The sequence below is a fragment of the Bufo gargarizans genome, chromosome 3 (assembly GCF_014858855.1).
Source record: "Bufo gargarizans isolate SCDJY-AF-19 chromosome 3, ASM1485885v1, whole genome shotgun sequence".
Lineage (NCBI taxonomy): Eukaryota > Metazoa > Chordata > Amphibia > Anura > Bufonidae > Bufo > Bufo gargarizans.
In genome coordinates, this window is record NC_058082.1 from 363828854 (window position 1) to 363852863 (window position 24010).

Sequence of the window (24010 nt, forward strand, 5' to 3'; positions counted from 1 at the left end):
GGATCCCTGCCGATCAGCTGTTTGAGAAACAGCTCAAAGTGCAAAAACCCTTTAATTACCGAAAAAGGGTGCTTTTTTTTTTTTTTTTGTTGTCAACATTTTGGCGTATGATCCCCTCTACAATGCATTCCAATACATCTGTGACTGCGTCACTTCTTTTTTTTCCTGAGGTGTGGTTCTTAAAGCCACAAGTGGGGGTGGGGGGAGAAGCACATATGAATTAATAAGCAGTTTCCCCATTTATTTCAATCAAGATGAACTGCAAGAGTCTTCTGCTAGGTTAAAATACCCTTAAGGTGCCTTCACATGTAGCAGATTTTGTTCCATTTATTTGAATGGGTCATATCAGTGGAGATACATCACCACTGAGGCCATTGATCGGCTGCAACAGCATACGTGACCCCATCCATCTGGTAATATACAGACCGAGTGGCTAGGAGCAGGCGAGTTAGCGCCAATGCATAGCAGAATGTGGAGCAGAAATAAGAATATCAGCTTTTGATTTCTGTGTGCCATGTGAACATTGCCGTACAGTTTTTCTATGTTTATGTTCCACTCCTGGTTTTGGTTAATAAATATTGATGTGAAATACACAAGTGTGAATATGGCCTTATTCAGATGCCTGTAAGGGGAGTGCATTTTCGTTTCCTTATGACAGCTGTAAATCATCAAAAGGAACAGTGATGCTGTAAATTTGGATTATTAGACCTGGGGTCGGGTTGAGATTTGCAGCTGAAATAGGTGCTTAAATACTCCCACAATACAGCTGTCTAAATGATACCTTAGGGTGATTTGCCCTTAGTCTGGGGACAGCTTACTGGAGACCAAGCTTTTTCTGAAACTAAAACCAAGATTGAGAGAAGCATTAAATGAATGAGCGGCAGATTTGTCCTTGCAGACAAGCGTTATCTTCTTTTCTGTCCATCCATTTTAGGAACCATTTACCACCGCCGTGGTTACTCGGTTATTCACAATTAAAGGACACAGCATTACATTATATAGCAATAGATTTGTTTTTTTAATAATAAAAAAAAATATTTTTCAACATTTAACATTTATACACACTATATACAGGAAAAGCGCAGGCTGCAGTTATATTTATTGGTCTCTGTGAAAGGTCCATCCTTCAACAGAAAGGCTTCATCTCTATAAACTAATGTGGCATTTGTCATCAGGTCATAAAAATAAAGTAATAAAAAGGATATCTAATAAATTAACTTTCTTTCCAACTGACTAATAACTATCCTCATTCCCTGCATTACAATTGTTACTCATCTTCTAACACTACAATTTCCACATTATGCAGGCCATCATGGTGTCCAACCCCAAGGACCTTCCCATCACCCAGTTCCATCACCTTAGATCCACCCTCAGGGTCCGGTGCTGGATCTATCTGAATGATCGTCTGGCCTTCATCACCAATTCCATCCTGTCCAAGTTCTGAATCCATTGCCACAAGCTCTACTGGGCTCATAACTCCACCTAATGACCCCGAATCCTGCATTTCTGTTGCTAATACAGTAAGGGCATCACCATCCCCAGTTTTGCCCAATACAGTTGTGTACCGTAAACCACCTAAAGAAAACTGCTGTCCAACTGGAGCCAATGTGAGGGGAGAGAGCACGGTATATTGTGGCTGCGATGACTGAGTACTCAAAGTACCAGCAGATGCTGGACGCTGAAGGCGAGGCCTCTTGGGGGGTTTGGGAGTGTTAACTGGCATCAGGACCACATTCTGAAGAACTGGAGAATGATTACCTTCCTGCTTCTTTTGTTCTTCAAGCTGCCTTTCAAGATCTAGAAAAAAAAGAAAAAAAAAAAAAGAAAAAAAAAATCATTGTTATTTTTTTTTCCAGTAATTTTCCTGCACATCTACTTGGTATATTCCGTTGATTACTGTGGGCTATTGTGTACACGAGTACGCTTTTCAAATCAACGCAATGCTCAAAGCAATGCAGATTGTTATAGGAAGGCAATTCTTTCCTCAGCTGGCATACGGACACCTTGTGTGGTACCTCCAAGCATTTTAACAACCAGTTAGAGTGCAGTAATACAAGATATACTGAAAAAATTGGGGTCACTTATCAAACTGGTGTAGAGCTGGCTTAGTTGCCCATAGCAACCAATCAGATTCCACCTTTCATTTTCCAAAGGAGCTGTCAAAAATGAAAGGAGGAATCTGACTGCTTGCTATGGTCTACTTAGCCAGTTCTACTTTACACTAGTTTGATAAATGACCCAAAATGTGTGCACTAGAGAGCATGTCAAGTAGACTACTTACCTGCAAGCGTGTAGTGATACTGTTCTTCACTCTGATCTGTCTGATTCCTTTTTTGATCAAGCACCTTTTTTACAACATCCAAAAGCCCAAAAGTTTGAGCAATGTTACTGAGCACAGTGGCATCTGGCAGGAAAAGCACACAGTAAATTATTTCTCAGGCTTATTTCTATATAACTTAAAGGGGTTATCTGACTCTTGAATGGGGCTGAGCTGCACCTAGGCCACGTGACAGATGGTCATGATCAGTGATGGCCAGTTCGCATTGTTCGCCCGCGAACATATGCGGGCTGCCATCTTTTTTTACAAGTCCGGCGAGGCACAAGTAAGCCCTTACCTGTGCTTGTGCGCAAGCCGGTCTAAAAACAAGTGCGGTCAGCGAGAGCAGGCAATTCCAAGAACAGCCACCAGGGGCCTTCATCAGGCTGTTCTCTGAACTGCCTGCTCCCAGTGACTGCATTTGTTTTTAGACCGGCTCGCAGCACAGGCACAGGTAAGGGCTTACCTGTGCCTCGCCGGACTTGAGAAAAAAGATGGCAGCCCACGGGCGAACAATGCAAACTGGCCATCACTGGTCATGATGTCACTGGCCTAGGGTAAGCAGCGAGATGGCTACGATGCTCACAATAATACTAGGTCCTTCTCAAACAGCTGATCGGTGGGGATTCTGGGTGTCATAACCTCCACCTGTTAGTCTATGGGTCCATTCACACGTCCGCAAAAGGGTCCGCACCCGTTCTGCAATTTTGCAAAACGGGTGCAGGCCCATTCATTCTCTATGGGCCCGGACGTAAAGCGGAGAGCACACTATGTGCTCTCTGCTTCCGCATTTGCGGAGCGCGGCCCCGAACGTCCGGGTTTCGGCCCCGAAATTCCGGTCCGCAGTTCCGCAAAAGATAGAACATGTCCTATTCTTGTCGCAGCTGCAGACAAGAATAGGCATTTCTATAGGGAGTGCCGGCCAGGTGTGTTGCGGATCCGCAACACACCACGGACGTGTGAATGGACCCTATAAGTTACAAACAGTTGGATAACCCCATTACTACAAGTCATCCCTCAATCGCCAGTGTGTCTTTACTGAAAAGATAAAATGCAGACTCACTTATAACCATGTAAATAATAGTAATAAATGCCCACATGCCACAGTACTACATATGCAGGAGCATCACTTGTACAACAGAAATGTGGAAATTGTTCCCAGTACGTGGCTCACCTGTAATTTGAAATGGTTGCTGGTCTATTCTCTGTTGGACACCACTTAAAATCTCCTCAATTTCATTCTGGACTTTGCTGACAACCTCATCCATAAGTCCCACATCCGTGATCCCTTTCCAGAACAGCAGAGTCTCTTCTGAAAGGAGAAGATTTAGACCCATTCAGAACATAATCTGTGCGTTTAACAATCTATAAGGTCTTGTGTATGTTAAAGAGTAACTAAACCTTTTTACAACTTTCTTTTAAACTGTTCTAAATAGCCCCAAAAATATTTTTGCAATATACTTTATCAATTATGCTGTTTTATTACTGAAATTACCGGCTGCACAACCCTTTTAAGTTGGGGGGGGGAAGGACTTTTTCCATACAGCTCAGGCAATGTATGGAAATAGACCAGCTGTGAATGGAGACTTTTTAGCAGCGCTTGATGATAAGGAGACTTATTGGCAATGCTTCAATGCGGGGGGGGGGGGGGGGGGGGAATAAAAAATAAATTATGCCAAGGAGGTACCACCTAGAAAAAGAGGACCACCTCACTAGCCCCAGCTTCTGGAAGTCAAGGTCTGACTTTTTAACAAGCCTTGGAACATGACAAGGGAAAATAGCTAAGCATGGATTCTATGCTATTGAAGGCAGCGGCACTAGCAGTAGCGCCGCGGCCTTCTCGCTGTTTCCCATGTGGCTCAGCCCCATGGAAGAGAACGGGCTAAATGATAAAGTAAATGGAATATAAACTATATTAGATTGTAGCATTCCGGGTAAATTGCTGTGTTGCCACTTTGCGATAAATAAGTGGGTTTTGGGTTAAAGCTTGGGCACTCGGTCTCTAAAAGGTTCCCCATTACTCATCTAGGCTATGTGACTGATGAACGTGACGTCAGATGGCCTAGGAAGATGCCTAAGCACTCACGGAGAGCCACAGCCTCTTCATGAAGCTGATCTGCGGAGGTCATCGGAGTCAGACCCCCATCGATCAGATACTGATGACCTATCTTGAGGATGTAAATCCCAGGAAAATCCCTTTAATTAGTCAAGGTTAAAGGAATTTGGCAGACTTGTAAAAGCTGCCACTTTCTAGTTCAGGAAGCTTAAAGGGGTTGTGTAGAAAATACACAACCAATCCAAAACAGGGGTCTCATTCCCCATCCTGATGGAATGGCAAGTCAAGCATGCAACTGCAGCCCCATTCATTCTTTATGGGACTGCCAGAAATGGTCAAGAACTGTACTCTGTAGCCCTACAGAGAAGGAACAGAGCAGAAGTGTGCATGCTCAACCTGCTGCTCCATAAGGATGGGACATCAGGACCCCCATCCTCAGGACTGCTGGGCGTCAGAGGTCAGATAAGCTTTTATTAACTTACAGTTGGAAAGTCATTCCCATGAATAGCTTGCAATGGCACAGTGATGCCCACGCCATCAGAATCAGGAGCCAGCTGACACCCTTCTATAAACAGCTCCAATCCCAGCCATTTAACCTCTCAGATGCTGCAGCGAATAATGACTGCACCACAGTCTCTAAACAGTTAGACATCTGTCCTTTTGTTTATCCCCCCCCCCCCCCCCCCCCCCCCAAAAAAAAGAAAAGAAAGACAGACAGAAAGAAAAGAAAGTGATCAAGAAGTCATATGTACCCACATAAAACACAGCTCTAAATGAAAAAGGGACATAAAGTATAAAGTTATTCATTTTAGAATATACCCTCATACGGCTATGTCAATGGAAAACTGAAGTGATAGCTTTCAGAAAGACTGAGGGGGGAAAAAAAAGTCACTTCCTTCAAGCGTATTTTTCGTGTGTCCCTCAGTAAAGTAAATGGCGAAAATAAGTTGCAGTACTTGGTGGAGTTTGTGCCGCCATTCTCATACGCAGATCAGCATTCTGCCACTATTTTGTCTCATTCATGTTTTAACTGTATGAACAAAGCCTTTTGACAGGAGATGCTGAACTAGGGGTGGGCGATATATATGCGATATGAATCTGTGCAACGATACAGATTTTGTCTATATCGCCGGAACGAGAAATGACCAAGAGCGGTAGTGAATAGACTAACCCAAACCTTCTTTCCGCACCACGCTGTACTGTAGTTGCCAGGGCCTAGCCTGCACACAGCGTCAGCCCGCTGGCTGACGCTGTGTGTGACGTCAGGTCCTGCAATGCATGCTGGAAAGAAGACGTGACACCTGCGGAGTGTGGACTGCCGACACGCCGAGCACCCTGGCCTGCAGGATAGGCAAGTATAGCGATTCTGGGGGGGAAAATGCCACATGGGGGCTGATGGCACTGGCTCTTCTGGGGGACATATGGCAGGCACAGGCAGGTGGCAAATGCCACATGGGGGCTGATGGCACTGGCTCTTCTGGGGGACATATGGCAGGCACAGGCAGATGGCAAATGCCACATGGGGGCTGATGGCACTGGCTCTTCTGGGAGGCATATGGCAGGCAGATGACAAATGCCACATTAATAAATGTCTTGAAAAGTAGATTTTAGGCCATATCGCCCACCCTTATGCTGAACTACCAAATACACTTTTCCATTCAAATAAAGAAAAGCAGAGGACAAACTACCATAATTTCTTACCAGAAATCTCTTCCCCATTCCTGTCTTGGTCATCTCTACTCATCTGCACTGTAGCAGTAAGTCCTGAGCCCCAGTCGATCGCACCATCTTCCACAGTCTCCTCTGAAACAGTCACTGAAGACAGGGACCCTTAAATTAAAACAGCAATTACAACTGTCACTTTCCTTCTGTCAGTTCATGCCACCAGCAGTGACAACCAGAAACTTCGAGGGTGTAACTCCATACCTTCCCCTGTGGGCGGCGTCTGCACAACATTACTCTGTCCAGGAACAGGGGCACGGGCACTGCTAATCAGGAGGTCAAACTTGGTACTGCGACACGTGTTTGTACAGAGTTTGTCATGTTGATAAAAGTCGATCTGACCAGAATCCATCATTTTTCTGCAATGGAAGGGGACATTATAGCCACATCTCCTATGACATGCCTTATTCTATATTCACAGGACAGCTTCCCCTATTTACCGTAACATGACTCCTTCAAGGCGAATGGCTCTCTTCCAATCCTTTAAAGTTGATTTTCCAGCCAAATTAACAAAGGTTTTAGGGCTAATCATCTGTTCATTAAACTAAATACAGAAAAAGAAATAAATAGTGTACAAGCAAGAGCATAGGAAATATCGATATTAGCAGGTATGGGAAGAAAATAGGCTGAAATAATGCCTGTAATACTGCACATCTCTCTGGTTTGTTGGTGAACGTTATATATGTTATATGTGTATGTGATATGTATGTATATATGAATGATATAGAGATTACCGTATTTTTTGCTTTATAAGATGCACTCCCCCCCCCCCCCCAAAAAAAAAGTGGGGGTAAAATGTCAGTGCATCTTATAAAACGAATAAACGAATACTAGTGAGCGCTTCCATTATGGAAGCGCTCACTAGTATGTATTAGGAGTGGGGAGCGAAGCGCCACAAGCGCAGGTAATATTTATCCTCCCTGGTCTCCTCTTCAGCTGTCGCGCTCCCATCTTTCTGGCCTGCGCTGCACTGTCCTGACCCCGTACAGCGTCAGGACGTAGTGCGTGCACTATGACCTGACGCTGCACGCAGTCATGTGACAGTGCAGCGCAGGCCGGGAAGATGGGAGCACGACAGCTGAAGAGGAGCCACGGAGCAGGACAGGTAAGATGATTTTTTATTTTAGTCTGATCTAAGGTCTGGGGGTACTGATGGGCAATTCCGAGGTCCGATTGGGGGTACTGATGGGCTAATCTGAGGTCTGATTGGGGTACTGATGGGCTAATCTGAGGTCTTATAAGGCTCTGAGTGGGCTCATATGAGGTCTGATGAAAAATATTTATCTATTTTATCTTATTTCATTGGCAGGCTTCCCAATTCTCAAGGTAATAAACATTACATAAAGACCCCGTCCTCCACGCAGGCCAATTAGCAATTCTGAGCAATAACTGGATTTTAAAATCCATGATTGTTCAGAATTAGAAAACTAGAAATTGGACTTTGTATGCTGAAATACGAGCTTCAAAAATTATAAAAAACAAAAACAAAAAAATACTTAAATATATATAAAAAAAAATATATACAGTAAGAGTTTAAATCATCCCTCTTTCTGTAGAATAACAAAATAAATACATAAATAACAAAAAATATAAACATCATGGGTATCACCGCGACCAAAAACACCGGTACAATTAAAATATAAAATTATTTTTGTAATACAGCAAATGGCGTAATTGAAATAAGGTCAAAATGGCAATTTTTTCATTGCTTCTCTTACCCAAAATATTTTTATTAAAGAATTTCATAAAATGTGATCAAAAAGTCACACACACTCCAAAATAGTATCAATAAAAACTACAGATTGTCCCACAAAAAATGAACACCCACACAGCCCAGTAGATATAATGATAAAAAAGTTATGGGGGTCAGAATATTTTTTTTCAAAGTTTACATTTATTTTTACACTATTTAGACATAGAAAAAAACCAATATATATATATATATATATATATATATATATATATATATATATATATATATTATTTTATTTTAATTGTACTGACCCAGAGTATTTGAAATACCCCTTTAAAGTAGTACTGTACTATGGGAAAACTTTTTATATGTCATAAAGACACATCAAAAGTTTTCATCAGTGGGGGTCTGAGTGCTGAGACCCCACCGATTGCTATAACAAGGAGAGAGAATTGCCAAAATAGCACGTAGTCTCTCCTTGCTGCAGGCTCAATAGAAAATCTCAGTCCATCCACTATGTGATCGCTTCTCTATTCTCATTCTAGAGATCGGCAGAGGTCTCAGCGCTTGGACCTCTACCAGTCAAAACTTTTGATAAATCACTATGACATATCAAAAGTTTTCCCAAAATACATGGACACGTTAAGCTCTTCAGCTTGGGTCTTTAAAGATGGCGCCCGCTCTGCAACGCAGCAAGCACCATAGCTACTGGGTGCCTGCCGCTTCATACACCAGACACCTGCGGCATTACCTCTGATCGCAGACATTTAACCCCTCATGTGCCATGGTGAAATGTGACCTTAGAATCTTGGAAGGCGGAAACCCAGAAGCACGTGCTTCGCAAGCAGGAACACCTCCACTGGTGGAGATTGGGGAAGGCGTTCCTTGAAAGTAATGAGCCTGTACTAGGCTTTTAGGCTCATTACTTGAATATTACAACGCAGGCCAGCGGGTGGCAGCACTGAATTGTAATATAGCTATTACTGTATAATATAATGGAGAAGATTCCATTACCCTACCCTGTACAAATTGCAATCAAAATACGTAAACAATAATAAATAAATATAAGTCAACATCATGGGCGTCACCACATGCGAAAACGCCAGTACTATTATTTCCTTAGTGACTACCCATATGTGTTTTTATGACGGTCACTAAGGGGCCTTAGACTGGGCCGCCGTAAAATAGCGGCGGCCCAGCCTAAGCGCTGCACAGGTCCCTGGCACTCACATGACAGCCGCAGCCTTGCTCTAACAGCCCTGAACCGGCAGGAGTGCCAATCCGGGCTGTTTAACACTTTACATGCCGCGGGCAATGGCGCCCGCCGCATGTAAAGCGCTGACAGAGGGAGCAGACTCCCTCTCTGTCTCCCATCTGCACCCCGCAAATGCGATCATAGAGTGCCGATGTGTGTGAAGGCTGCCTGGGGTCTGATTAACCTCTTCAGGACACATGACGTACCGGTACGTCATGATGCCCTGGTACTTAAGGACACATGACGTACCGGTACGTCATGTGTTGTTCCGATCACTGCCGCCCGGCTGGCAGTGATCGGAACAAGGTGCCTGCACAAATCATTGAGCAGGCACCTAGGCTAAATGCGCGGGGGGGTCCCGTGACCCCCCCCATGTCGGCGATCGCAACAAACCGCAGGTCAATTCAGACCTGCGGTTTGATGCGCTTTTTGCCGTTTCTGATCCCCGCGGTCCCTGACCGCGGGGATCAGAAACTTTACAATGCCCAGAATATATATGTTCTTCCTCCCCCTGCACCCCTGAATGATGGGCGGGTGGTGCAGGGGGAGGGTTGCGGGCGGTGCGGGATCCCATTGCGTAATCGTTGGTGTACAGTGGGTATACCAGGGTGCCAGCACATTGCTGGCACCCTGGTATAAACAGCTGACATCGTTGATGCGATGTCAGCCGTTTAACCCTTTCCATACAGCGGTCCGTACGGACCGCTGTATGGAAAAGGTTAACAGCGCAGGGAGCTCCCTCCCTCTCCGATCGGGGGGCTGCTGTGCCTTTGCAGCCCCCCGATGGGAGAGGGAGAGAGCCCCCAGACAGCCCCCCGACACCCCAGTCCTCACCCTTCCCCGTCTGCGAAGTTGTGGCAGACGGGGGAAGGTTCCCATGGCAACAAGACGCCTGCTCAGGCGTCCTGCTGTCCATGGTGCTGAACAGATCTGTGCTGAAAGCATAGATCTGTTCAGTGTAAGTAAAATACAGTGCGGTACCCTATATAGAGTACAGTACTGTATTATGCAGACATCAGACCCACTGGATCTTCAAGAACCAAGTGGGTCTGGGTAAAAAAAAAAAAAAAAGTGAAAAAAGTGAAAAAAAATGTAAAAATTAAAAAACACATTTATCACTGATTAAAAATGAAAAAAATTAAATTCCCTACACATGTTTGGTATCGCCGCGTCCGTAACGACCTGATCTATAAAACGGTCATGTTACTTTACCCGAACGGTGAACGCCATAAAAATAAAAAATTAAAAACTATGATGAAATAGAAATTTTGCCCACCTTACTTCCCAAAAAAAGGTAATAAAAGTGATCAAAAAAGTTGCATGTACGCCAAAATTGTAACAATCAAACCGTCATCTCATCCCGCAAAAAATGAGACCCTACTTAAGATAATCGCCCAAAAACTGAAAAAACTATGGCTCTTAGACTATGGAGACACTAAAACTTTTTTTGTTTTAAAAATGAAATCATTGTGTAAAACTTACATAAATAAAAAAAATTGTATACATATTATGTATCGCCGCGTCCGTGACAACCTGCTCTATAAAATTACCACATGATCTAACCTGTCAGATGAATGTTGTAAATAACAAAAAAAAAAAAACTGTGCCAAAAAGGTATTTCTTGTTACCTTGCCGCACAAAAAGTGTAATATAGAGCAACCAAAAATCATATGTACCCTAAACTAGTACCAACAAAACTGCCACCCTATCCCGTAGTTTCTAAAATGGGGTAACTTTTTTGGAGTTTCTACTCTAGGGGTGCATCAGGGGGGCTTCAAATGGGACATGGTGTCAAAAAAAACAGTCCAGCAAAATCCAGCCTTCCAAAAACCGTATGGCATTCCTTTCCTTCTGCGCCCTGCCGTGTGCCCGTACAGCAGTTTACGACCACATATGGGGTGTTTCTGTAAACTACAGAATTAGGGCCATGAATAATGAGTTTTGTTTGGCTGTTAACCCTTTCTTTGTAACTGGAAAAAAAATATTAAAATGGAAAATCTGCCAAAAAAGTGAAATTTGGAAATTGTATCTCTATTTTCCATTAAATCTTGTGCAACACCTAAAGGGTTAAAAATGTATGTAAAATCAGTTTTGAATACCTTGAGGGGTGTAGTTTCTTAGATGGGGTCACTTTTATGGAGTTTCTACTCTAGGGGTGCATCAGGGGGGCTTCAAATGGGACATGGTGTCAAAAAAACCAGTCCAGCAAAATCTGGCTTCCAAAAACCAAACGGCGCACCTTTCACTCTACGCCCCGCTGTGTGGCCGTACAGTAGTTTACAGCCACATATGGGGTGTCTCTGTAAACGGCAGAGTCAGGGCAATAAAGATACAGTCTTGTTTGGCTGTTAACCCTTGCTTTGTTAGTGGAAAAAATGGGTTAAAATGGAAAATAAGGCAAAAAAATAAAATTTTCAAATTTCATCCCCATTTGCCAATAACTCTTGTGCAACACCTAAAGGGTTAACAACGTATGTAAAATCAGTTTTGAATACCTTGAGGGGTGTAGTTTCTTAGATGGGGTCATTTTTGGGAGGTTTCTATTATCTAAGCCTCACAATATGACTTCAAACCTGAACTGGTCCATAAAAAGTGGGATTTTGAAGATTTCTGAAAATTTTCAAAATTTGCTTCTAAACTTCTAAGCCTTGTAACATGAACATGAAGTAGACATATGGGGAATGTAAAATCATCACAATTTTTGGGGGTATTACTATGTATTACAGAAGTAGAGAAACTGAAACTTTGAAATTTGCAAATTTTTGAAATTTTTTGGTAAATTAGGTATTATTTTGTGCAAAAAAAATAATTTTTTTGACTTCATTTTACCAGTGTCATGAAGTACAATATGTGACGAAAAAACAATCTCAGAACGGCCTGGATAAGTCAAAGCGTTTTAAAGTTATCAGCACTTAAAGTGACACTGGTCAGATTTGCAAAAAATGGCCTGGTCCTAAGGTGTAAAAAGGCTGTGTCCCTAAAGGGTTAAGGACCCAAACCAGCCGGCTATACCTCTCTGGTGCAGCCTGCTGGTCAATGTTTGAATAGCATTGCTATTAAAATGCAATGCACTATAGGGATAGTGCATTGCATTTTAAAAGCAATCAAAAAGCTGTCTGTTATAGTCCCCTTGTGGGCCTATTAAGTGGTTAAAAAAAAAAAGTAAAAACAACTAATTTATTCAATAAATTAAAAAAATCCCATAAAAAAATTACACTTTTTTTCCATTGAAAATACACTTTTCAATTAATAAAATTACAAAAAAAAATAAAAAAATCTTCCCCATATGTTTGATATGTTTGGTATTGCTGCGTCCATAACGACACTGACTACATAAATTATCATGTACATTATCTCCTACGGTGAACACCGTAAAAAATACAAAAATTTTTTTCTTTTTAGTTGCCACCGAAAAAACGTAATAACCAAATATTTAAAAAGCACCATTTACTCCAAAATGATACCAATGAAAAATACAAGTCGTCCAACAAAAATGAAGCCCTCACACAACTCCATAGACAGAAAAAGAAAACAGTTATGGGTCTTGGGAGGCAGCAATGCAAAAACTATTTTTGCAGTATTGCTGTTTTTCCTATCTCCCTCCAAGAAAGAGTTAATAAAAGTTAATCAGAAAGTTTTGTGTACCCCAAAATGGCGCCATTAAACACTACAAATTGTCCCACAAAAAACAAGCCCTTAAAGCTATAAAGGACGTTTAAAAAAAAAATAATAAAAAAAAAATAAAGTTATAGCGCTTGGAACGCGACGATGAAAAAAAGAAAGAAAATCACTTGGTCAGTAAGACCCAAAACAGGCTGGTCACTAAGGGGTTAAAAAAAAGAAGAAAAAAAGTGCGAGGGCAAAAAATTAGCCCTCACACATCTCAGTAGACATAACTGTAAAAAAAATAAAAACACACGGAAAATCACTGTTTCAGAAAGGAGCTAAAAGGGATTGTCTCACTTCAACAAATGACATTTATCATGTAGACAGGGTTAATACACGCCACTTACTAATGTATTGTCATTGTCCATATTGCATCCTTTGCTGGCTTGATTTATTTTTCCATCACATTATACACTGCTCATATACAGGGGTTATGACCACCCTACAATTCCACAGTAGGGGTGGCCATGATTGCACACTATGGTCTCTTTCACATGGGAGTTCCAGATTTGCGTGAAAAAAAAAAAAAAAATATGAATGTGGTACCCAGACCCGAATCCGGACTTCTTCACTGAAGTTCGGGTTTGCGTTAGGTGTGCTATTCATTTTATTTTCCCTTATAACATGGTTATAAGGGAAAATGATAGCATTCTTAATACAGAATGCTTACTAAAATGTGGATTGAGGGGTTAAAAAATTAAAAATAAATTAACTCACCTCATCCTCTTGTTCGCGCAGCCAGCATTGTCTTCTTTCAGGACCTGCAAAAGGACCTTTGATGACGTAATCGCGCTCACCACGTGGTGAGCACGGTGACGTCAGTGCAGAGCCTTCTGAATGAAAGGTCCTTCTGCAGATCCCGAAAAAAGACATGACGGTTGCACGAACAAGAGGATGAGGCGAGTTAATTTTTTTTTATTGTTTAAAGAGGACCTTTCATCGGTCCAAACATTGTGAACTAAGTATCATGACATATACAGCGGTGCCCAGGGATCTCACTGCAATTACTATTATCACTGGGCGCCGCACTGTTCTCCCGTTATGTCCTCTGGTATGTTCGGGGACTTGGTTACAGTAGGAGGAGACTTAGGGGACTTGGTTATAGTAGGAGGAGAGTGCCCTTGTTCTCCTGGGCGTCTCCTTCGGCCCAGGCTGTGAGCTCTGCGCTGCGATTGGCCAGCGCTACAGCCTACGAGAAGGAGACGCCCAGGAGAACAAGGGCACTCTCCTCCTACTATAACCAAGTCCCCGAACATACCAGAGGACATAACGGGAGAACAGAGCGGCGCCCGGGGATAATAGTAAGTGCAGTGAGATCCCTGCGCGCCGCTGTATATGTCATGATACTTAGTTCACAATGTTTGGACCGATTAAAGGTCCTCGTTAACCCCTTAACCACCTCCGGACCGCCTAACGCACATGTGCGTTCCGGAGGTGGCAGGGCTGCGCACAGTCACGCATATACGCGTCATCTCGCGATACGCGAGATTTCCTGTGAACGCGCGCACACAGGCGCGCGCGCTCACAGGAACTGAAGGTAAGCGAGTGGATCTCCAGCCTGCCAGCGGCGATCGCTCGCTGGCAGGCTGGAGATCCGAATTTTTTAACCCCTAACAGGTATATTAGACGCTGTTTTCATAACAGCGTCTAATATACCTCCTACCTGGTCCTCTGGTGGTCCCTTTTGTTTGGATCGACCACCAGAGGACTCAGGTAGGTCAGTACAGTCGCACCAAACACCACACTACACTACACCCCACCCCCCCGTCACTTATTAACCCCTTATAAACCCCTGATCACCCATGATCACCCCATATAAACTCCCTGATCACCCCCCTGTCATTGATCACCGCCCTGTCATTGATCACCCCCCTGTCAGGCTCCGTTCAGACGTCCGCATGATTTTTACGGATCCGATCCATGTATCCATGGATCCGTAAAAATCATGCGGACGTCTGAATGGAGCCTTACAGGGGGGTGATCAATGACAGGCGGGTGATCACCCATATACACTCCCTGATCACCCCCTGTCATTGATCACCCCCCTGTCACTGATCACCCCCCCGTAAGGCTCCATTCAGACGTCCGCATGATTTTTACGGATCCGATCCATGTATCCATGGATCCGTAAAAATCATGCGGACGTCTGAATGGAGCCTTACAGGGGGGGTGATCAGTGACAGGGGGGTGATCACCCTGATTACCCTGATCACCCCCTGTCATTGATAACCCCCCTGTCAGGCTCCATTCAGACGTCCGCATGATTTTTACGGATCCGATCCATGTATCCATGGATCCGTAAAAATCATGCGGACGTCTGAATGGAGCCTTACAGGGGGGGGTGATCAGTGACAGGGGGGTGATCACCCTGATTACCCCCTGTCATTGATAACCCCCCTGTAAGGCTCCATTCAGACGTCCGCATGCGTTCTGTGGATCCGATCCATGTATCCATGGATCCGTAAAAAATCATGCGGATGTCTGAATGGAGCCTTACAGGGGGGGTGATCAGTGACAGGGGGGTGATCACCCTGATTACCCTGATCACCCCCTGTCATTGATAACCCCCCTGTAAGGCTCCATTCAGACGTCCGCATGCGTTCTGTGGATCTGATCCATGTATCCATGGATCCGTAAAAAATCATGCGGATGTCTGAATGGAGCCTTACAGGGGGGGTGATCAGTGACAGGGGGGTGATCACCCTGATTACCCTGATCACCCCTGTCATTGATAACCCCCCTGTAAGGCTCCATTCAGACGTCCGCATGCGTTCTGTGGATCCGATCCATGTATCCATGGATCTGTAAAAAATCATGCGGATGTCTGAATGGAGCCTTACAGGGGGGGTGATCAGTGACAGGGGGGTGATCACCCTGATTACCCTGATCACCCCCTGTCATTGATAACCCCCCTGTAAGGCTCCATTCAGACGTCCGCATGCGTGCTGTGGATCCGATCCATGGATCCGTAAAAAAATCATGAGGATGTCTGAATGGAGCCTTACAGGGGGGGTGATCAGTGACAGGGGGGTGATCACCCTGATTACCCTGATCACCCCCTGTCATTGATAACCCCCCTGTAAGGCTCCATTCAGACGTCCGCATGCGTTCTGTGGATCCGATACATGTATCCATGGATCCGTAAAAAATCATGCGGATGTCTGAATGGAGCCTTACAGGGGGGGTGATCAATGACAGGGGGGTGATCAGGGAGTCTATATGGGTGATCACCCCCCTGTCATTGATCCCCCCCTGTCATTGATCACCCCCCCCCCCCCCCCCCTGGTAAGGCTCCATTCAGACATTTTTTTTGGCACAAGTTAGTGGAAATTTTTTGTCTGTTTTTGTTTTCGTTTTTTCTTACAAAGTCTCATATTCCACTAACTTGTGTCAAAAAATAAAATCTCACATGGACGCACCATACCCCTCACGGAATCCAAATGCGTAAACATTTTTAGACATTTATATTCCAGACTTCTTCTCACGCTTTAGGGCCCCTAAAAAGCCAGGGCAGTATAAATACCCCACATGTGACCCCATTTCGGAAAGAAGACACCCCAAGGTATTCCGTGAGGGGCATATTGAGTCCATGAAAGATTGAAATTTTTGTCCTAAGTTAGCGGAAAGTGAGACTTTGTGAGAAAAAAAACAAAAAAAAAATCAATATCCGCTAACTTATGCAAAAAAAAAAAAAATTCTAGGAACTCGCCATGCCCCTCATTGAATACCTCGGGGTGTCTTCTTTCCAAAGTGGGGTCACATGTGGGGTATTTATACTGCCCTGGATTTTTAGGGGCCCTAAAGCATGAGAAGAAGTCTGGGATCCAAATGTCTAAAAATGCCCTCCTAAAAGGAATTTGGGCCCCTTTGCGCATCTAGGCTGCAAAAAAGTGTGACACATCTGGTATCGCCGTACTCAGGAGAAGTTGGGCAATGTGTTTTGGGGTGTCATTTTACATATACCCATGCTGGGTGAGAAAAATATCTTGGTCAAATGCCAACTTTGTATAAAAAAAATGGGAAAAGTTGTCTTTTGCCAAGATATTTCTCTCACCCAGCATGGTTATATGTAAAATGACCCCCCAAAACACATTCCCCAACTTCTCCTGAGTACGGCGATACCAGATGTGTCACACTTTTTTGCAGCCAAGGTGGGCAAAGGGGCACCTTTCAGATTTCGCAGGCCATTTTTTACACATTTTGATTTCAAGGTACTTCTTACACATTTGGGCCCCTAAATTGCCAGGGCAGTATAACTATGCCACAAGTGACCCCATTTTGGAAAGAAGACACCCCAAGGTATTCCGTGGGGGGCACGGCGAGTTCCTAGAATTTTTTATTTTTTGTCACAATTTAGCGGAAAATGCTGATTTTTCTTTTTTTTTCTTTTTTCCTTACAAAGTCTCATATTCCACTAACTTGCGACAAAAAATAAAAAATTCTAGGAACTCGCCATGCCCCTCACGGAATACCTTGGGGTGTCTTCTTTCCAAAATGGGGTCACTTGTGGGGTAGTTATACTGCCCTGGCAATTTAGGGGCCCAAATGTGTGAGAAGAACTTTGCAATCAAAATGTGTAAAAAATGCCCTGCAAAATCCGAAAGGTGCACTTTGGAATATGTGCCCCTTTGCCCACCTTGGCAGCAAAAAAGTGTGACACATCTGGTATCGCCGTACTCAGGAGAAGTTGGGCAATGTGTTTTGGGGTGTCATTTTACATATACCCATGCTGGGTGAGAAAAATATCTTGGTCAAATGCCAACTTTGTATAAAAAAATGGGAAAAGTTGTCTTTTGCCAAGATATTTCTCTCACCCAGCATGGGTATATGTAAAATGACACCCCAAAACACATTCCCCAACTTCTCCTGAGTACGGCGATACCACATGTGTGACACTTTTTTGCTGCCAAGGTGGGCAAAGGGGCGCATATTCCAAAGTGCACCTTTCGGATTTCACCGGTCATTTCTTACACATTTTGATTGCAAAGTTCTTCTCACACATTTGGGCCCCTAAATTGCCAGGGCAGTATAACTACCCCACAAGTGACCCCATTTTGGAAAGAAGACACCCCAAGGTATTCTGTGAGGGGCATGGCAAGTTCCTAGAATTTTTTATTTTTTGTCGCAAGTTAGTGGAATATGAGACTTTGTAAGAAAAAAAAAAAAAAAAAAATCATCATCATTTTCCGCTAACTTGTGACAAAAAATAAAAAGTTCTATGAACTCACTATGCCCATCAGCGAATACCTTAGGGTGTCTACTTTCCGAAATGGGGTCATTTGTGGGGTTTTTCTACTGTTTGGGCATTGTAGAACCTCAGGAAACATGACAGGTGCTCAGAAAATCAGAGCCGTTTCAAAAAGCGGAAATTCACATTTTTGTACCATAGTTTGTAAATGCTATAACTTTTACCCAAACCATTTTTTTTTTGCCCAAACATTTTTTTTTTATCAAAGACATGTAGAACTATAAATTTAGCGAAAAATTTATATATGGATGTCGTTTTTTTTGCAAAATTTCACAGCTGAAATTGAAAAATGTCTTTTTTTAGCAAAAAAATCGTTACATTTTGATTAATAACAAAAAAAGTAAAAATGTCAGCAGCAATAAAATACCACCAAATGAAAGCTCCATTAGTGAGAAGAAAAGGAGGTAAAATTCATTTGGGTGGTAAGTTGCATGACCGAGCGATAAACGGTGAAAGTAGTGTAGTGCCGAAGTGTAAAAAGTGGCCTGGTCATGAAGGGGGTTTCACCTAGCGGGGCTGAAGTGGTTAAGGCACATTTTACTAAGCATTCTGTATTTAGAATGCTATTATTTTCCCTTATAACAATGTTATAGGGGAAAATAATACAGGGAATACACTTGGGGTCCGGGGTTGCTCAGCCCCATCATCTCCTAGCAACCATGCGTGGGGGAAAAAATAAAAAATAAATAGCACTGCATCCACACAGCCCCATTGAAGTGAATGGGTTCGAATTCGGTGTGGGTGCAATGCGTTCACCTCATGCATTTCGCCCGTGTGAAAGGGGCCTATAGGAAAAGAAGCCAGCCTCCCTGGTGGCTGGGACCATGGGAGTGGACATAGGCCACAGCTTTTTCCTATAGTGTACAAGCAGGTCCACCGCTGTTAGATTCCAGGGTGGTTGTAACCCCTGGATACAATCAGTGTATAATGCAATGGAAGCAATATGGACAATCACAATACATTAGTAAGTGCCTTGTATTAACTTTCTCTGTATAGTATATGCCATTTGCTGAAGTGAGACAACCCTTTTTAGCAATCTATAACAATGGAGTTACACTTCAAAACTGGCTCATTAGTCACAACACTTCACCTTGACACACTTGACATTGATCCCTGGACACACAAATTTCTTCCAGAGTAAAATAGCTTTGCTGTCTCCACAGGTGATTGGATATGCAATGTCAATGTCGTCACTCAGCTCCACTGTGCCACCATCTACATGGAAATGGAAAAGTCTCATTTGAAAATGTTCCCTCCCACGAGTATAAGTACAGTAGTGATGATTTACTCACCTAATGTATCTCCCATCTTCAGAGTGTGAGTCTCCAATGACACAACAGCAGCGTTGGTGTCAGACATCTCCTCATACATTCTGAAGAAATACAGAAGCAGTTATGTAGTTAGGGTCAAGGAGACTCTCCATGATATTCTGTACTGGCCACTGTGGCGCCGTGCCCCATCATTTATCCTGCTGAACAGCTCCCTGTGGGTGGGAACCTGCCATCTGCAAATAGCATCACAATGAAAACCTCATGCCCAATCTATCACCTACAGGCCTCATGCACACGACCGTTGTGTGCATCCGTGGCCGTTGTGCCATTTTCTTTTTTTTTTCGCGGACCCATTGACTTTCAATGGGTCCGTGGAAAAATCGGATAATGCACCGTTTGGCAGCCGCATCCGTGTTTCCTGGCCGTGAAAAAAATATGACCTGTCCAGTTTTTTTCACGGCCAACGGTTCACGGACCCATTCAAGTCAATGGGTCCGTGAAAAATCACGGATGCACACAAGATTGTCATCCGCGTCTGTGATCCCTGTCCGTGATCCGTGTCCGTTTTTTCCTATCATTTCAATGGCAAACTTGACTTAGATTTTTTTTTCATTTTTCATGTCCGTGGATCCTCCAAAAATCAAGGAAGACCCACGGACGAAAAAACGGTCACGGATCACGGAGCCCATTTTTGCGGACCTTAAAAAAAAAACGGTCGTGTGCATGAGGCCTTAAAGAGAATAAAAAAAGATTATTTATTAAAGGGGTTCTCATCTTGACATATCCACGACAAGGTGGGAGTAAGCGCCGACCTCAGATGGCCAGACTTATTGGGTTGGCATTCCAAGTTTCTTAGTTCCCATTGTAGTGAAACGGGAGCTGTGCAAATAAAACAGGCAGACATTGTTAATTAAAGGAGTTTTTTCTAGGCTATCACTAGCTGGTTAGTGGGCATCTGACACTCCACACCCCCACGATCAGCTGTTCGGCAATAGTTGTGGTGCTGGAAGCAGACAGCTGCGTCATCTGTGAAGCAGACTGAGCTTGTTACGGAGGAGGGAAGATAGGCCATCACTTAATAAAAAGGTGTCCAACCCCCTTAAATATTGATGACCTACTGTAGGATAGGTAATCAATTCCTTATCGGGAGGGAGCCCGTTTCCCAGCAACTTCCATCAGGTGTTTAACGTGACTACCGTACACTGCTCGGACACGCGCTGTCATAGTGTAACAAGTACAGTACTGTAAATTGCATAGCCACTGTATATCCAGTGTTGATTGGATATGTTTTTGTAATGGGGCACAGACCTCCCAGTTTGGCTGACCCATGGTGGAGATGACAGTTACCTGGTCCCTGGGCTGGATTCAGTGTCTGATGCTCCCGGGCTGGCTCTTCCTCTCCTTGCCGCACTGTGATCACCATCCATCGATGGGAGGGCAGCCAATCACAGGCCACAGCAGTGACCATCTCCCCTTGTGACAACTGGTCACGTGACACAAAGCGAGCATTGCTGTGAAATTTATTTTGATGCATGTACTGTAGGCAGGCAAGGATCACGTGCACAGTGTGCGGCATGTGATCCCGGAAGTGCCCGCCGTATGTAATTAGACTTATTAAGGTACTTTTAATAAGTGTTATGTTGTTACTGTAAGCAAGGGGGCCCATTACATAGAAACAACACACCTCAAATAGAACCATTAAAGGGGTTTTCTGGTCCTTTTATACGGATTGCCTATCCTCAGGTCCACCCATCAATATCTGATTGGCAGGGTCTGACACCACACAACGCCGTCGATCCCCTCTTCTGCAGTAGCTCCGCCACTATACAGTTCCATCAGATGAGCACTAGACGGAGTTGATTGCTGCAGCGCGGCTCCTATTCGCTTCAATGGGAGCAGTGATGCAGTAACACAATGGAAGGACCTATAGTCCCGGCACTGACTCGGGTGCCGGAGCTCCTGCATGACAGCTGATTGGAGGGGTGAGGGGCATAGGATCCTTGTAGATCTAAAACTGATGGACTATCCTCAGTATAATCCATCAATATAAAAAGTCTGGAAAACCCCTTGAAAGCCTACCTACTAAACTTCAGACATGTCATAATAACTTGCAGAATTTTTGATCTGTGGAGGTCACTGATGGCTAAAACGAAGGGGCAGAAGCATTCAAGTGAGCACTGGGCCATTCATTTACGCAGGTTTGCACACAAATTGCTTGAAGCAAAGACAAAAGGGCACAGCCCTCAACTGAGCACTTCTGCCCCACCCCCCCATAACAGTGATGGGTGGTCCCCACCAAACATGATTTATGACATGCTAGTAGTTTGTGCGGATTATCGTAACAATCATTGCCATAGGCTTACCCATGGGGAATGGGCTGCAGCTGCAGGATAACCTGCGTCTTGGTATCTTCGGGATCTTCCTCCTCTGTGCAGTCGCTGGGAATGACCACAACGTCCCCCATGGGGACAGTAACCTCAGCGTTCGCCATGTGTCACATCAGGTTGGACGCAGATGATGGCCTGAGAAGAGAAGCAGTCACACTTGAGCTAGAAGCCTCTTCTGGCCACCACAAACCATCTGTCAAGACAAAGGTCTCTTCTCCTTTACATGTGCAGCTCTACAACTTTTACCACTACACCCAGAATACAGGCTTCAGCCACAGCATATTGTAATCCTGCACCAGCATCTACAGACTGCAGAGCCAGTGCCAAGTGCACTTACCTGCACTGAATAGGTGCAACCAAAACAATCACCCCCTAAAACCTCACCTGAAACCTCCTCCAGGGACACACTGCTCCACTCCCCGGATCTTGCTAATCTGCGCATGCGTTCTTCACACACGCACGGACAGAGCGCGCGCCGATACTTCCGGTCACATGGTACAACTAAACTAGTGACTAGAATGGAGTTTCTCCTTGTAGGTATGATGTCACGGAAAAGGCGGAGCAGCTGGGTCTAATGGGCGGGGCCTCAGATTACAGTTTGGAGAAGAGAGAGCAGAGGGTTGTAGTGTTGTATGTGGAGGGAGCTCTGGTTTTCTCTGTTTATTGGGAGGGGAGTCATGTTATTTATATGGGACTGTAAAGAGGGCAGTGATGTTTCTTACATGGGGCTATATGTTACAGGGAGAGGAGTTATGTTTACATGGTGCTGTATGTTAGAGGTAGGGATGAGATAAAACATCCGAATTCGATTCGCATAAAACTTCATTTGAGTACTGTACACAGCGAGCGCTCTGTACAATATTAGAATGTATTGGCTTAGATGAGCCGAAGTTATTACTTTGGGTAATAACTTCACAAATTAATTTCTACTGTAAAAAAACATTTCCTGAACTTGGAACCAAACGAGTTTGTGAAATGTTTTTTTAGGCTATTTTCACACTTGTGGCAGTGTGATCCACCGATCTGGATGTGACTGAAAGCATTTGTGAGACGCATCCGGATGCGGATCCGTCTCACAAATGCATTGAAAGAACGGATCCGTCTCTGCTTGTCATGCGGACAGACGGATCCGTCTTGTATATTTTTTCACATTTTTACCGGTCTGCGCATGCACAGGCCGGAAGGACGGATCTGGCATTCCGGTATTTTGAATGCCGGATCGGCACTAATACATTCCTATGGTGAAAAATGCCAGATCTGGCATTCAGGCAAGTCTTCAGTTTTTTTCGCCAGAGTTTTATGCGAATCGACTTCAGATGTTTCATCGGAAGTCGATTCTCTCGTCCCTAGTTAGAGGGTTAAAAGGAAGGGAGCAATATTACTTACAGGGGCCTATATGTTGGAGGAGGCTGAAGTAAGAGGAGTGATGTTTCTTACATGGGACTGTATGTTGGAGGGAGCAGAGTGATGTTATTTACATCATAGATGGAGATTTCAGGGCCAGGCATCCGAACGGCGAATGTTGATGGGGAAAGAGGAGGAGGTGAAGTGTTACTTTGAGGGGTTAGGCCAGCCCCCCGGTGTTCAGATCACCTAATTTGTATAAGAATAAAGAATAAAGATTTTTCTGCAACCTTATATCAGATTGCAGCAGTAGAGGCTCATTTAATTCACCATGATCGGCCATACCAGGCAGTATACTGGTCTAATATAGCAAATCACGGTGCAGATGCTCAATAAGATTTATATTTAAACATATTTCTAACTTTCCAGTGTGTGGTTTTATATTTTAATAAAACAGTTGGACGAAAAAGTTTAGTTTTGTTTTTTTCTTCCCAACAATAAATCTGAAATTAAACTAGAATGAAAATTAAAGGGATTCTGTCATCAGTTTTAACCCCCTCCAGATAAAAATATGGTTATGTTCAGGGAGCATTACTGATTCCTAATGTGGTCTTATAAATGTAATCTGTAGGGTCATTTTGCCTAAAAAACGCTATTACTAACCTGTCATTCATAAAAATAAGGTGCCCAAGGGAATGTAAATGGATCCAAGCTGCCGCCCGCACCCGCCGCCGTTCGTGCCCAGCGCCGCCTTTCCTGACCTCATAATCCTGTGTGATGCCTCTGGCTCTCCCTCCCTCCCCCTCCTTCTGCTCTAACATCTCGCGTGTGCGCACAGGCCTCTGCCTGATGCGCCCGTGCAGACTTCTCCGTTCGGCTTCATGGAGCGAGTGTGCAGGTCATCGGGAGGTTGAGCGAAGTGCCGGCGCATGCGCACTTCGCTCCATGAAGCCGAACAGAGAAGTCTGCACGGGCGCATCAGGCAGAGGCCTGTGCGCACGCGCGAGATGTTAGAGCAGAAGGAGGGGGAGGGAGAGCCGGAGGCGTCACA

General features: G+C 44.1%; 1 protein-coding gene across 2 annotated transcripts; it reads right to left on the reverse strand.

Moving 5' to 3' along the window:
• Positions 1 to 989: 989 nt before the first annotated feature.
• On the reverse strand, positions 990 to 22095 carry GMEB1 (glucocorticoid modulatory element binding protein 1). 2 transcript variants are annotated; one of them, XM_044286144.1, is made up of 10 exons: positions 22000 to 22095; positions 21592 to 21750; positions 19250 to 19329; positions 19048 to 19172; positions 6536 to 6639; positions 6300 to 6454; positions 6075 to 6203; positions 3492 to 3629; positions 2282 to 2404; positions 990 to 1797 (listed from the first exon to the last, which is right to left on the reverse strand). In XM_044286144.1, exons 2-10 carry the CDS (start codon positions 21717 to 21719, stop codon positions 1268 to 1270), a joined length of 1512 nt encoding a protein of 503 aa, XP_044142079.1. In that variant the 5' UTR covers positions 21720 to 21750; positions 22000 to 22095; the 3' UTR covers positions 990 to 1267. The 2 variants fall into 2 exon arrangements, with proteins under 2 accessions (XP_044142079.1, XP_044142078.1); XM_044286143.1 differs by having other exon boundaries at positions 21592 to 21808; positions 22000 to 22045.
• Between the last annotated feature and the right edge of the window lie 1915 nt (positions 22096 to 24010).